Here is a 15,185-nt window from a genome sequence, read left to right as displayed (position 1 = left end):
ATACAGTTGATGGAACATCAGAACTTTTTTGAGGAGGGACAAAAATAGATAAAAGAGGTTTTGGCCTGCAAAATGTTTCTACCTGTGGCAGTACTGGCTTAAACTGATTTAAATGAATCATGAAAATGTGCCTTGCTTGAAGGAAAAAAGATAGATGCTTCTAATTCTGAGAAATTTTCTTTCTTAGTGTCTTAATAACATCTCAGAGCAGTATGTTATATTTGAAACTACAGTGTTTCAGTTCTAAAAATTAAATGATAGGAGCTCATGTGACTTTCATGAATGACAGAGCTTACTACAGGGGAAAAGCTGTTGATAAGGTATGAAAGTGATGACCTACCTTTCTTTGATGCATCTTGCATAAGATATGGTAGTTCACATGGGCTCTTTTGTCATGATTTTTTGCAATAGTTTTCTTTGTGGTACCTGGTTTGCCATCTCTGGTTAAATATATGATCTATTTGCTATTAAAACAGATTGCCTGTCACTAAAATAAGGTACAAAGTGAATTGTAAGGCTTGTATGCTTGTTTACTGACAGATGAGAGGAACAGAATTGCACAGCTGCAAAATTTACAAATTTGAAGGACTAGTGAATGCCAGAAAATGAATTGTCTTCTAGTCTCCCATCTGTTGTGTTTGCTAAACCTTGATTTCAAAATTAATATGTTATGATATGTCTTAGTAAAAACTGATGCCTGTTTGCAAGGAGTGAAGCTTGTAAGATTGTGACCCTGGATACCAGGAAAACATAACATTCCCTAGTTTTCTCCCCAGAAAACGTAAAAGTTCCAAGCCACGAAGTGGTTAAACAATTGTGATGTATCACTTGCAAGGCTAGTATGCTGAATCAAAAAGTCAGATGAAAAATACTTTCAAGCTAAATAAATGGAGTTGAATAGTTGTTAGAAGAGAAAATGGGAAATCATTATTCCTGAAGATAAGCTTTATGGGACTGCTGTACTTTAAAAATGTAAGGAAATTTAGTATGATTTCTTTCTTTTTCTCTAAAGTAAGAACAGGAAATAAAAGAGGAACTAAAATTATAAATACAGACTAAGGTATATTTGATTAAATAAGAACTCATCTAGTACTGCATGTTTATGTGTCTCTTTAAAAAAGCAATACTTATTTGAGACTGTTCCCCTTTCAAGTTTTTTAATAGATGTTCATAACCATTGCAGGAATTCTGCCTGAGTGTGTCTCGTGGAAAGAATGTGAAGAAAAGGTTTTTGTAATAATAAGGCAAAATCTCCAGCTGCCTTTACTTTCCCCTCTCTTCTGTTTTACGTATTTAATCCTGTTTCGTAACACACTGCTGTGACTTAGTTGAGGAATTAGTCTCCCACATAACTCTAATCAAACTTTTGGTCTAATTACTATTTTGTTTATATATAAGACTAATTTTCAGAAATAATGTGTGCTCTAGACATGTGAGGTACTTCAAAAAAGTAATTAACTTGCAAGGGAACTTTCTTTCAAATAAATGAGAACCTCTTATCTATTTCCTGTTAGTTTGCCCATTGTGTTGCTCATCTTAATAAAAGTCAGCTGGGAAATACATGGATTTTTCATTGAAGGGATTGATATAAGATTTTAAACATTGTCTTTTGCTCATGATAGTTTTCCTGCTGCTCAAGTATCTGAATTAGGGTTTCTTAGATAAATCCCACAATTACAGCAGAGTGTAATCTCATATTGGTCTATATCAGAAGCACTTATTACAAAGTGATTGCAAGATAAGAATCTTTTTGTGCGTTCTATACTTATATTAAATAATTTCCTGTCTAGATAAACCCTGTAGCTAGTTTGGTGTCCATTCGGTATTCTGTGGGCCCCAACTGGGCTTGGTAAGATTAAATTTTTATAGATGACTGTGCATGTCTCCTGGTGAGGAACAAGGCTAACCAATTCTGTTTTTAATTTGGCCCTTCAGTAATCAACGTTTTACTGCCTGTGCTTTATTCTTTCTATGTTCTCTTATTTTGCTTCCATTGCACCTTATTTTACTTCCATTCTGATTTTCCTCTTTGCCTGGATTGCCTTTTTACAGAATGCTTATGAGGTTACAAAAAAAAATGGCAAATTTGTGGTAATGTTTAAAATGGAGTATTTGTGTTCCACAATCATATGAAATGCTTTAAACATTACAGGTGTACTCAGATTGCCTAGAAAAGTATGTTGGCATTTGTCAGTATTGGCTTGTGACCATGTGAAATGCTAAATGTCTTTACCGCTTTTAAGGGGTTTTTTGTAATCCATTAATGAATTAGGGATGTATGGTCTCTCCAGTAGCAAGGAGTTTATCTGGTAGAACAGAGGGGTGTTGGACAGAAATAAAGGAAGGTTTTTTGTCGTTGGATCCTTTCAGTATTTTGCTGACTCAACCTCTCACTGCAGTGGGAGTTTCTGTTAATGCCCGTTTGGTTCCTTGGGAAGAGGTGTGATCTGTAGAAGACATAGCTCTGCCAGGGTCAGTCTGACACTGCCTCCATGGAATCACTGCCCCCAGAGCTGCCTGTTCCTCTGGACACTCATTCCTCTGTCTGTTTTCCTTGCAGTTTCTCGTTTCAGTGCCACATTCTTTATTTGCAAAGCAGTGCTTCATCTCCAGCTCTGTTTCCTCCTGCACAGAATGAACCTTGCTTGCCTGAGCCGCAGCTCACCTTGGAAAAAGGAGAGGTCTTAGTGGTGGTCTGCACTGGAGGGTGTGTCTTCAATAGGGCCCTGCATTCAGTAACTCCCTGAGGTTTTGCATATACAGAGTCACAGCTGTTCTTCCATTTGGTTAACTGATAAATTTAGAATCTGCCCTGCAGGTGACCCAATGTGCATGTGAGTTTTACAGTTCATGACGTTCAGTGCCTGCTGTTGTTAATGTGACTGAATGCATTTAAGTGTGCAGTGAGTGTAGTGGGATTTAGGGAAGGGGAAGGCTCAGACTTTGCCATGCATGCTTCTACCTTTCCTCTTCCTGGCAAGAGGAACTGCAAAAAAAGTTCTGCCTCAACAATGAAGTATGTTATGAGGCTTTTTCAGAATGTACACTTGCCTTGGAATGTTCTTTAGCTGACAAACTAAGTGGTTTTTCAAGTAAATTCTTGTGCAGCTATTGCCATATATGCTCCTATGCTTTTTTTAATGCATGAGATTTTTTTATTTTAATAACAGTTGTACTTTATGATTGCATTTGCACGCATTACTCCCTGTAGTTCCATGTGGGAGCATTAAAAAGTCAAATCATTATTACTTTGTATGTTTCCATTTTTGTCAGTAGCAAGATATATTCCAGTTATTGATAAACCTATTTCCTGCTCACATTATAAATTACCGTTTTCCTTAAATGTGGTAAAACCCCCCTTATTTATGCCTATCTAAATGAAGTTCCCACCCAGTGGGGATAAAAAAAGGAAACCTGTCAATATTCCTGTGTGGGAAAGCATTTTCTGGCACATGCCAGATTTTTGAATCTGCAAGATTGTAATGCAGCTTGATGAACAAGATTTAATCCTTTATACAGGATGGACAGTAGACTTGTCCTCTGCCTACAGGAGAGCAGTAATTCTAACTATTTATTTCAGAACACCTTTTCCTACAAGGTCTGTAGTAAGGACACGAAGCTACAGATACCCTTGAACCTTTTAATATCATGGTTGTGTATTTGCATGTAATGACATTGAGGGCCAAATGACATAAACAGACACAGGCAGGTACATGCATATATTTACTGAAGAATGACTGCATAGACCGGGTTTGACAGAAATCACCTGATATTTATAAGCTCTCCACTTCAGCTTTGCTTGTACGCTGCCTTAGTCTAAGCATTTGAGATGTCTACTATCTCCCACATTGAAGCAAAAGCAAAGGTTTGCTTTTGGGGTTTTGGATGAATGGGAGGATGGATGTCAAACTGTTTCAGGATAAAGCTTTTAAGCAGTGCAACTAGAGCAAGAGATATAGTATTCCTCCTAGACCTTGTGTCTGTGGCGAAGATAAGTAAATGCTGTAAACATTTATAGAAGGAGGGGTTGGCAAATTTTTGAAGGTGGTATTGTAGGTCATCTTTTTATTTTCTAAGTCTATGACATTGGAAATGTAATAGGAAGTAAAAGATGCTGCCTTTCAGACAAGCAAGTAAATCAGTTGTTGAGAAGGATTTTGCCTGTGTGGACTTAGGAAAACTGGGAGCTGGAATATGCTCTATTCATAGGTGTGTCTGCAACTTGTTTTGTGTACCAGCTCCCGACCAGATGTGCTTTTTATTGTGTTACCTTTCAGTCATCATGTTGTAAATTGCTGAATGCTGTTTTTCAGGTTTCCTTTAACTTCTGGGATCACAGACTGATTCATGGTGGAAGGGATAGTAACATATCATACAGTTCTGACACTCCTCCTGGTGAAAGGAGGGGCATAATTTGATCCAAACCACGTTGCTTGGAGCGCTGCCGCCTCACATCTTGAAAGCTTCCATAATTGGAGATTCCATAGCTTATCTGGACAATCTGTTCCAATGCTTAAGTATCCTTAAGACTGTTTCAAGTCTCATTTACTCAGCCTCCCTCTGGAGCCTGTTCTTCAAAACACATCAACACCATGAACGTCAAGCTGTTGCAAGCTGCTTGTTGTCTGGAAAAAATGGGTCTAAAACCTCATTCAAAATCTGTTCTTGGTGTGGTGTCAGACCTTCATCCAGCTGTGTTCCCTGCACTGCCTCTACTGCAGTGACTCATGCTAAGGCTCAACTTCGTAGCTGCCATTGTAGCCCAGCCTTTCAAAGTGCCAAACCCTAGCTGTATCATCTAGGATCACCCAAATGTATCTTGCTGAATTATCAGGTGGTGATTCTAAACATCATGGCATAATCTGTCAGGGTATTTTAGCAGTTAATGCATATCAAGCTCTTGATCATGAATTAATTTTTTAGTGCATTTTCTGTCATACTGTAAATTAAAGTTCTTGGCGGTATCTCTGTTGTTTTATTCTTTGTTTAGTAAAATACGCAGTTATCCGGCTTGAACTAATGTCTGTTTGGGATGGATGTTGCTGTTTTTACAGGTGATTAATGTGTTTACAGTACACCACCTTTTTGAATACCATTGATTCTTTTCTTCAAAACAGAATAGCTTTAAAGCATCTTTGTCAAAATACTTCTGACTTTGTTATCTGAAAAAGTCAACCCTTAATAAAAAGGCATTTTTTCAGTGTAGTGCAGTCAAAACAGAGAGTAAGGGACAGATTGTAACAGGTTTTTTCAAATTATTCTTCAAAAATTTTCACATAAAAAACTAGGCTTTAAGAAGCCTAGCACTTTTCTGGAATCCTAATGCTGACTGCAAAGCTTGAGCTATTTTCTTTTTCTAGTATTTCTGCTTTGGAAAACAGTTTTACATAAATCTTTATATGAACCTGAAGCCCCTGTCTCTAGTATCACTAGAGCATTTTTCTAGGTTGCTATCAGAGTCAGGACTTGAAAAGGAGCCAGACTGGTGCAGGATCAGTTTGATTATTCCCCTGTCATGTTCCTGGGACTTAGAGGTGCGTGTTAGAGAAAATGAGCTGTACTGAGGTTGGGTATGTGAATCTCACTGGCTTTGCTCTAGCACAAGCCATGCTCTGAGATGTTTGTACTGGGTTCTTCATTCCAGTGCGCTTCAGGAAAGCAATTCAGTATAGGCACACCGATGGACCCAAACTATTGTGCTTGAAAAGTTGTAGTGGTAAGCCTGCAACTGTGTGACTAAGTCTGCACGTGCCACCTTTTGGAGGAAGCTGGACTGGGGTTTGAAAGCCTTGGTAGACTGGAGTTTACTTCATCCATTGGGGCACACTTGCCGTACCATCGGTTGTGTGGTCGATCTGTAGCATTGTTATCATCTGGGATTTTCCACTACTCAGGATACCTTCGTTCTCTCGTTACATTAGATAATGGAGAGTTGATACATGAGACAGTGGAGAGCTGATTGTATTCAGGTCTTATTTATGGAGTGTTTTAAGGATATTTGGGACAATTGAATGTGATAGTTGAGTAGCAAGTCCTTGATATACTGAATTATGTGTAGGCCCAAGCAGATACAATAGATCAGATTTACAAGTCAGTTGTCCCTATGAGAACTAAACAGTGTTTAAGGAACAGCTGGGAAATAATTCAAAGTGACTTGGTTTTGGTTTGTTTTTTTTATAGAAATGGAAACATTGCAACACAAATTGATTAGTGGGTTGAACAAAAGGTGGCTAGATGAGGAAGGCAGGGCTTGGGGAAAAGAGTGATGAAGCTTGATGCATTTTTTTTTTTACATTACTTTTAAAATTTCCTGTCAAATGAGAAATGTATATCACAACTTTAAAAAGTAGTTCCTTATTTAGAAATTGCAGATATAACACCTTTGTGAAATCAAATATCCTGTTTCAGTATAATAGCTCTTCATTTGCAGATAGATCCTTAATATATATACAGCATTTAAAGATGAATGACAGTGAATAATTCAGGTAAATACTGTGTAGGAGGCTGGTTTTCTTATTTAAATATCTTGATCAGTTAAATAATTTTGTCATATATCTAGGCATAAGATTTTGAATTAATGTTTACATATTTGCCCCTTTGCTGAACTCCTACAAGATTTTATTATTCAGATTAATAGGTGAATGTTTTATGTTCTAAACTGCTTAAAGTATAAATCTGCTGAAACTCAAAGCCACTTGTCTCAAACAAGCAAACAATACCGCTGCATCTCCCCATTAACTCGAATAAAAATATCAGGCAGGTAAAGGGTTTACTGAAGAAAAAGGATAGAATGGTCTGCTCTTGATTAACTGCAAGCAAATAATAAGAAGGGAGGGATGTCCTAACAGCCTTTTCATTTCACAAATTACATTTTAAGCATGAACAATTCTACTGATTGTTTTCTTTGAAGCACAAATTGTAAACAGTCACTTAATAGTATCTTTAGGGTGAATGAGTCTTATTGGATTAAGTAATAGGAGTATCCCATTGCACCTTTTTTTTGTTCAATGCTCAGTTTTTATTTTACCTTGTCTCTCATTTTATCTTGTTACAGTCCTTATTCAGTAATCTATCCACATTTGATAAAGTTGTTAAGCCTTAATTAAATTTATGCTCTGCAGAGCTGTCACGTGCTTCGAAACATCAGCTGAGAATCATGTAGATTTTGGATGTTTTAAACTCTTGGTAGAATGACCCAGTTTGGTCTAAAGCCAAGGTGAATTAAAATATGTGGCATGTCTCTGACATGTCTCTGAACTTACTGAGATATGATGTTTTAATAGAAAACATAATGAGACAAAATATTTCATGTAAACCATATCAACAATTTTACATTCTTTTAATATATGAAATAACAAGCAGTATGCTTTACCATGACAGATGGGTCATTAGGATCATGGGAAGATGCAGCTAGTAGTGGTAGGGCATCAGGCTCTTGATCAGTGTTTGCTGTGGATCCAGAAATGACACTGTGAAGCTGGGGCTGCTGGAAAGTATCTCCTTGCTGAGGCTATTGTACATTATAATGTATCATGTTTCTTCAGTGTAGGTGAAATGAGTAACTAATTGGGTGATGGGAGTCTCATCTGACCCAGAAAAAAGGAGTACATCAGTGTACTATACAGCATCCTTCTGGCTTAATGTTGAGAGGGCACTCTTAAATTTTCTCAATTCTTTATACTCTTCGAGAAGATAACAGTGAAAGCTTAATTTATGTTTCTTTAACGCAATACAAAATGAATTCATTTACTATTTATGAATCACTTAGGGAGTGTATTTGGAATAATGTTTGATCTGTGGGTTTCCAAAAATGAAATGTGTAACTAGTAGCTTGCAATAGTTGAAGTTTTGCTCTGTTTTTGAAAAGTAGGAATCACTTCATCTCTTATCTCTAACAGTGTTACTGGTTCATTATAAAGCATTCTTTGATATATAAGTTTTTTGACAAAACTAAAGTTGACTTTTTAATTTTGCAGAAGAATTACATTAAGAGCTTTTTCATTGGCTGATTGTTAGGCTAATACACAGTTGCATCAGTTAGTTGTAGTGAAGTCCTGAATGGTGAGCTTCAGTTGAAGCATTAGAAGCCAAAATTAGAAAGCCACAAATAGATTGATTTGGATTTTGGAGGATGATGTAAATCATGACTGTGATTTGGGGTACACTGTGAGTGAAATATGAAAGGTAAATGTGTACTCGTAGGGGCATTTAGGACCATGCTTCTACAAAAAAGGTGGGGTTTTTTTCCCCTCTCTAGCTGTGGGTGTTTGTGTTGCCTCCCTTTCACTGGTGTTAGTGTTTGTGGAGCTGTGTGGTAGGTCACATCAGCTCACTGAGAAGCTGAAGCTAACTCTTCAAACAAAAATAAATTATCTGAAAGGGGATGAGATGGTTAGAATGTGTCATCTAAGTGTATATGTGGGTTTTTGTGTTATGTAAAGGCTTCCATAAAATCAGTCTGGTGACAGTTAAGGATTTCTCAAATGAAAATCAAAGTTGGAAATGGTATGGAGCTGAATAAAATGAAAAATGGTTTAGAGATGGGGTAGAGACCCCAAAGACTTGTGTTGGGGTTTTTCCTCAATTGTAGGCTTGAAGCCTGCAGTTCCTGCCTTTGATAGTATAAAAGTACTGACATGTTGTGCCTAGAGTGACCCTTTATGTGCACTTTTGCATAGCTGGTGGCCACAAACAATGTAGAGAGTGTCTGGCAAGCAGTGTGTTTTCAGGGGATCCTGGAGTGGGGAGTTTTACAAGCTGCGGGTTCACAAATACCTCTTTCAGTGCCAGAACTGATTCTAGCAGTCCTGTAGATGTGCTCCATGGCAGATCCCTCCAAGATGGCTGTAGTATAGCTGACAATCCTGATTTTTTTATTCATACCCGTTTTCCAGTGTAGTTTACTACATGTCTTTACAAGTATTTGCCCCAATTCTGCGGGGTATGGAAAAACAAGTGCTGTGTTCAGACTTCTTTTTATTCATGTTTGGCTACTGCTTTGGTCAATGATTTAAAAAATAAAACATAACAAGATAAAGGGTCAAGTAAAACAGTATTAAGCTTTGTAGACTTCCTCCACCTTTTCCTTCTTCCCATTCTCCATTCATGCCTTTGTCAGTATATCTCTGTATGGTGAATGAGATGTGCTGTAACGCACGTGTTGCAAATCACTGTCTTTTGCTTTAGCTTTTACCAGATTCGTGTGTCTATGAAAATTCCTCCAAGAATTCCACACATATTAGAAGCTAGTTTGTTACATGGAACTGGTAAGTGCAAAAACTTTTCAGTAAATTAGGTCATTATCCTGCCTTGCTAACTGAGGGATTACAGTTTTTGTCTTACATTGTTATAACTAACATAGAAGTGTTTTTAATTTTGTCACTAACACAATGCAAATATTTCTTGTTCTTAACAATGGGACTCAAAAGTTGATTACAGAATTTGTGTTACTGTTTTCATCTGCTGATTGCCTCTGCTGGTGGCAAAGCATGGCTATTCCTTTGTATTCATGTCTTCTGTTTTTTTCCTTTGATCTGCTCAGTCTTCTCCATGGCTAAGATGACCAAGGGCAGATCTAAGTAGATATCTGAAAGTAGTGGAGAACTTCAGATACAGACTTTTACACAGATTTATACGCCCCTTCTTTTTCTGAAAAGAATACTTTGAAAGGATCCAGTTTTCAGACTTTGTTGTTCTCTAGCGGTAAACCTGAAAATTGATTTAACTTCCTGAACAGAATTCTCTATTCCCTTATCTTTTTTCTTTTTTAAACCTGACATTCACTTTTGGTTTTTGTGTCCAGGCAAACTGAATCCAGAGAAACCTGTTGCAGTAAGAAGCAATGCAGAGTCCTGACGCAGGTCCAAAAGGGAGCTTGTTTATTGCCAAAATCAGGCCTTTTTAAGCAATTAGGTCTTTATCAGCTGCATACTTCTAAAACACAACAATCATCTTTTAACCAACCACCATAAATCACCATACGAACACATGATGATTATATAATTTGTTTTCCACCTCTATTCCAGCTGAGTCATTACCCAGAGTCCTTTTCTACTTAGCTGAAGTAACAGAAGTGAACCATGATTTTACAGGGGTAACAAGGCCTTCATTTTATATAGTTTTACCTATCTGCAACAAAACCTGTTAGTGCTCACCTAATTCTGTGTAGGCCATACCTCAGCGTGGTGTAAAAATGTGAAAAGCAAAAAATTAATTAAGTTTTCAAATGTTACATGGAATTACTGGAATTTCAAGGAAGAAAAACCTAACACAATCTGAGAAAATGCGATAAGATGTTACTGAAACCTGGATTTTTGAGGCTATTTTGAAAGTAACTGAGTACAGCAACAGTGTAAATACTGAATTTTGGTCAAGCTTCCTAAATATTTCTTGGATTTGTGTGAGATAAATGAATAGTTCTGATGACCCAATATTACTCCACTTCAAAGGCAAAATTTAATGTAGTTTAAAGAATTTGGGTCTGGTAAACGTCCTTTAGTAAAACATACTTTTTGAAAAGCGACACTTAATAATATGATTGATATTGCTGGAAAAAAAGTTCTTCCATTTCATGGTATATTTTTGAATGTTCTTAGGTTATTTTTTTAGAAAGCTGCAGTCTTGTTAGTAAATTGTGACATGTGTTGGCTCTTGTGTCTTGTTACTAGGCATAAAGGGTATAAACATTAAGACTGCAATTTGGTGTGAATTTAGATCAGCAGTTCTGACAAAGGAAAAAAAAAAACGGCCCATGATTCCCCCTGGCCACTCTGTCTTACCTTCTTATTACTCTGCGTGTTGTTGACACAAGTGTCTGATTTGGTCTGGGAACTCAACTGGGGAATTCATTCAGCTGACAAGCAGCCATTTTACAAAAAACCAAAACCACTTCAAACCCAAAAACTGGGGTCCTTTTTAGATCAGTTTCTCAGTTTGGTTTTTCAGGTAGTCACTGATAATGTTTCTCCCACAACAAAGCAGAAGGAAGGGTACAAGCTGGTCAGTGAAAGGGGGTTAGTTTGTCCTTCTCGAGCACATCATAGTGGTTGGTCTTGCCAAAAACCTCTGCTTTCCATTTCCATTTCGCCGCTTGCTTGATTTAGCAGAGCTGGATGCTGTAGGCTCACTTGCAGCCCTCCTGCTCCAGGAGGAGGAATAGCTGATAGCAATTCCTGAGACTGTTGTTGTGTATAGAAAATAGCTGCTATTGGGCTCAGCATGGAGTAGCACTGTGTTGCCTCACTGTGTGAAAATGTTGCTTGTTGACCACAGAGGAGGCTGGTCAGCATCCCACAACTCCCACTCTTGAGAATGGTGTCCTGTGTTGATAAGGTGCTTCTTTCTGTACTTTTCTCTCTCTTCTGTCTTTCTCGTACTTACCTATTCTAAATCCTATTTGCTTTGTCATGTCATGATTTTCCCACTCCTCTCCATTCATTTTGCCTACCTCTAGCTCTCCCTAGACTCTGCACAAGTCACCCGCAGTTTCCTTACTTTAGCTGTCTTTTCCCCTCTCCCACAGACCATTTGTTTGATCTCTCTCCTCCTATTGGTTCCCCAAGTCAAATACATAGTCTCAGTTTTTCCTCATATTCCTGTTTGTTTGCATGTCCTTTCATCCTTTGCCCAGCTCTTCATGCAGTCCTTCATTAATTTAAATAAGTTTTTTTCCATTTCTATTTCCCACATCCTTTAGTAGCTCACTAGAACTGCTTGGGATTCAGCATGAATGTCATTACAGATAGATAAGGCAATTCACTTGCTTTAGCTCCAGCCTTGTGAAGGACTTTTATTATTCTTGTAATTTGAAGGAAGATGTAGTTGTGCTTTAGAAAATGAAAAGAAAAACATATGTATTTTTAGTCTTTATGAGGTTATTTCAGATTTGAGGATGTTCTGAATTCCTCCTTCTCTTAAAAATTCATGGCTGGTTTTCAGAGGAAAAAAAAAGGGTGAGAAAAAAAAACAAAGGCAGGGTAGGAAGGAATGAGGTGTCTTTGTGATGCAAGACTAAACTATCTTGTAAAATATAAATCTATAAATATATATATAAACCTATATATCTAATAAAAATATGAATCTAGTAAATTTATATGCAAGCGTAAATATGTAATTTATATGCAAGAGTGAAAAAAATCCCAGTATTTTTTCTCCTGTGTTGTGGAAATGGCCTTTTGTGTGAATAGAAGCTTAGAAATAGTCCTGACCAGTCAGTGCATTGTTGATTTAAAAAACAGTAGTTCTGCCTTGATGGCCTCATATTTGTGAGACCTTGCTCCCCATGTGGAAGTGGCTCAGCCTGTTCCTGACTCAGCTTTTCCTCTGCAGCTCCTCTCTCTCTTCTGGGGGTGCTGGTTTGTGTTACACTGAAGTCAGCAGAGGTGAGGGCTGTAACTCAGGGTTGGACACTGCAGAGGAAGTGGGACCTCAGCCATTTGTCTCCATTACTTCTTTTGTTTCAGACAGGAGTGGGAGATCCCTTTTGCTGATGCTTTGCAGTTTTATCAGATTATGTGCCAAGTGAAACCATACCTGCTCTGCCCTTCAGCTGTAACAGATGACACAGATGGATATAAGCTGAAAGTGGCATTATACATAGGGGAATTACACTGTAATGATTCAGCCTTTGTAAGCATTTTGTCTAGGACACCTAAACTGATGATATGTATGAAAACATTTCAGCAAAACCCAGTGTTTGTATGTTTCTGAAAAGAAGTTGAATTCAGATGTTACTAAGAGTGGGAATGTTTGCCAAGGGCAGTAATATTCTATCAGAGGCCCCAAAGCTGTAGACTGCAAACTGCAGTTGTTTTTTTTTTTTTCCCCTTGTGGATTCCTTTGAAGTAATTTATTAAGAAGAATCAAAAGAATTTTTAAAAAATCTTTTGCACCCTCATTTACACAATTTCTAAGACTTTGTGTTCTGGAGACACAGATGTTATTGAGCCATTTTTTAAAATGAGTTATAAGAGAGTGTCAGTATTTGTTACATCTGTTCTTCCAAGTTCCGACTTCTTTGATGTTTTTTTTCAGAGGATAGTACCCATCATGATACTTCCTGTGTGGGAATCCTTTGCTATTATGATAAATATTTCCTCAATAACTGTTTAAATCATTCCCTTTCTCATTTCTTCTGCAAGTCTTCTAACTCTTCTTTTTTTTCAGCAAAAGATTCCCCAACCATTTATCACACTTTTCTGAACTCTTTTTGATGATAAACCTTTGGTTTGAAAGCAGAAGCGTCATGTTGCGTGCGCAGTGCCAGGTTCAGGTGATAAGCTCGGAATGAGTCTGGCCGGAGTAGGATGCAAAGATCTCGAAGTAAAGAACAAATGACCTCTGTTCTTGATTAATTCAGTGGAGTGGTAGATGTCATTTAACCTCTCTGCCTCTTCTGTAGGTAGTTAAGTTTTCAGTGTAGTTAAACCCTGCAAATTAACATGAATGCAAGATTAAACAATACAGAATTCAGGATTTTTATTACAATTTTTGATGCCTAGAATGTCTTCAGTTTGTAACAAAGCAAAAATTCTTCAGAACTTATATTAACAGCAAATTATATTAAAAATAATGACAGTGTTTCTTTGAAACAAAATGTACTCCATCAAACTTCACCAGTTTATGACTGAAAAGAAAACCACTTATATTACTGATGTTGTTGCACTTAAACGGTAATCATGAAACTGATGAAAATGATAGTTCCACTTATTAGCTGCTCTGAGTTTTCCAGTTATATTAATACTTGTTTCTCTCTTCAGGTTCAACAGATCTTGCCTTTCCTGCTTCAGTCCATGACAATATAGTTTGCAGTAAAACATTTCAGATTCTTTACAAAAATGAGGAAGTTTCTGTGGATGATGTGATGATTTTCAAAATAAAAATGCTGTTAGATGAGAGGAAGGTAATCTGCTGTTCAAATTTACTATATTCAGATAATTTAGGCTTTGTTATGTACAATTTGAATTAGTACAGATAAGAGACCTGAAAGATTTCATGCTTCTACAATTTCTTTGTAGATTGAGGAGTCGCTTAATGAAATGAATTTTCTGCTAACATTAGATTTACACTTCACGGATACAGACTACTCGTAAGTTTAAATACAGAAGATTTTACTAAAGCAAGAATATATGTCAACTTTTAAAACTGTTTAAATCTGTATTATTTATAGGTGTAGTGTGTTCATATTAGACATAAATGATGGTAAAAATGAAATCCAACACTGAAGTCTCTTTAAGATTTCATAACTGGTTTGTCTCATTCTAATTTTTTTTTCCCTGGGGGAGATGCCATTGCATTCCAAAGTATAGACCCATGCTAAATTGCTACTTGTGTCAGTTATTAATAACTTGCACTTCAATTATGATTGTTCTAATTATATGTTGTTTTGTTATTTTCTTTTTAGACCGGATGACCTGAGCACACTACAGCCAATTAGTAGCCGAACTTTAAAGTTGCACTTTAACTTACACCAGGGCCTTCATCATTACGTCAATGTTATGTTTGATTACTTCCACCTTTCCGTCATATCGGTTATAGTCCATGCTTCTTTGGTTGCTCTGCATCAGCCATTGATAAGGTAATCTCTTGCTAATAAAATGCCAATAAATTATTGGATGTCCAAATGGAAATGTTATAAAAACAGAGTAATTAGGAAGGAGTTAAATCTATGGACAGTATTGTTTTCTATGATGATTTTGGAATTCAGGGCCCAGCAGGATGAGAAACATTTTGCTTTTAAAGTTATCTGAAAAAAATTTCAAGGGGTTTTTAAATTAGAAATAAGAGTGTGTAGTGTAGAAGAGAGAGAATGCCCAAGGCCAGGGAAGTGGAGGAATGAATGAATATTTACATGTGTATATTTATATGTATAAATACTTATGAAATTTTCTAATAAGGAAGATCTGCTTCTCACTCTACACAGTGACTGAAATAGCTGTTGTTAATAGAAATGGGCTGCCTTGTGTTAACTATCTGCAGTTTTCAGTTACTACAGGAATGGCAGTGATGTCTGCAAATGATATATTTACCATTTTATTCATGTAAATGGAACTGGAGAATTTACTTTTCTTTTTAAAAAAGATTTTGGCTAGTTTTTGCGGAAGCTTTTTTATTTCATCTACTTGTGTCACCCTTTGCAATCTCTGTTTACTTTGCATCTCTCTCTGTGTGAAAAAGGGCTGTACAGT

General features: G+C 36.9%; 1 protein-coding gene across 2 annotated transcripts in view; it reads left to right on the top strand.

The window, feature by feature from the left end:
* FAM135A (family with sequence similarity 135 member A) overlaps positions 1 to 15,185 on the top strand; it is an 81,153-nt gene that overhangs the window by 30,192 nt on the left and 35,776 nt on the right. Inside the window, exons 4-7 of one of the 2 annotated variants that reach the window (XM_082276888.1) lie at positions 9,187 to 9,266; positions 13,758 to 13,900; positions 14,016 to 14,086; positions 14,402 to 14,575. In XM_082276888.1, the coding sequence (XP_082133014.1) occupies positions 9,187 to 9,266; positions 13,758 to 13,900; positions 14,016 to 14,086; positions 14,402 to 14,575 (468 nt within the window). Of the gene's footprint in view, positions 1 to 9,186; positions 9,267 to 13,757; positions 13,901 to 14,015; positions 14,087 to 14,401; positions 14,576 to 15,185 lie in introns of those variants that run through there. The other variant, XM_082276889.1, reaches the window with a different exon arrangement.

The sequence above is a fragment of the Coloeus monedula genome (genome assembly GCF_965178545.1).
Source record: "Coloeus monedula genome assembly, chromosome: 2".
Taxonomy (NCBI): Eukaryota; Metazoa; Chordata; class Aves; order Passeriformes; family Corvidae; genus Coloeus; species Coloeus monedula.
This window is presented reverse-complemented; position numbering and strand designations above follow the sequence as displayed.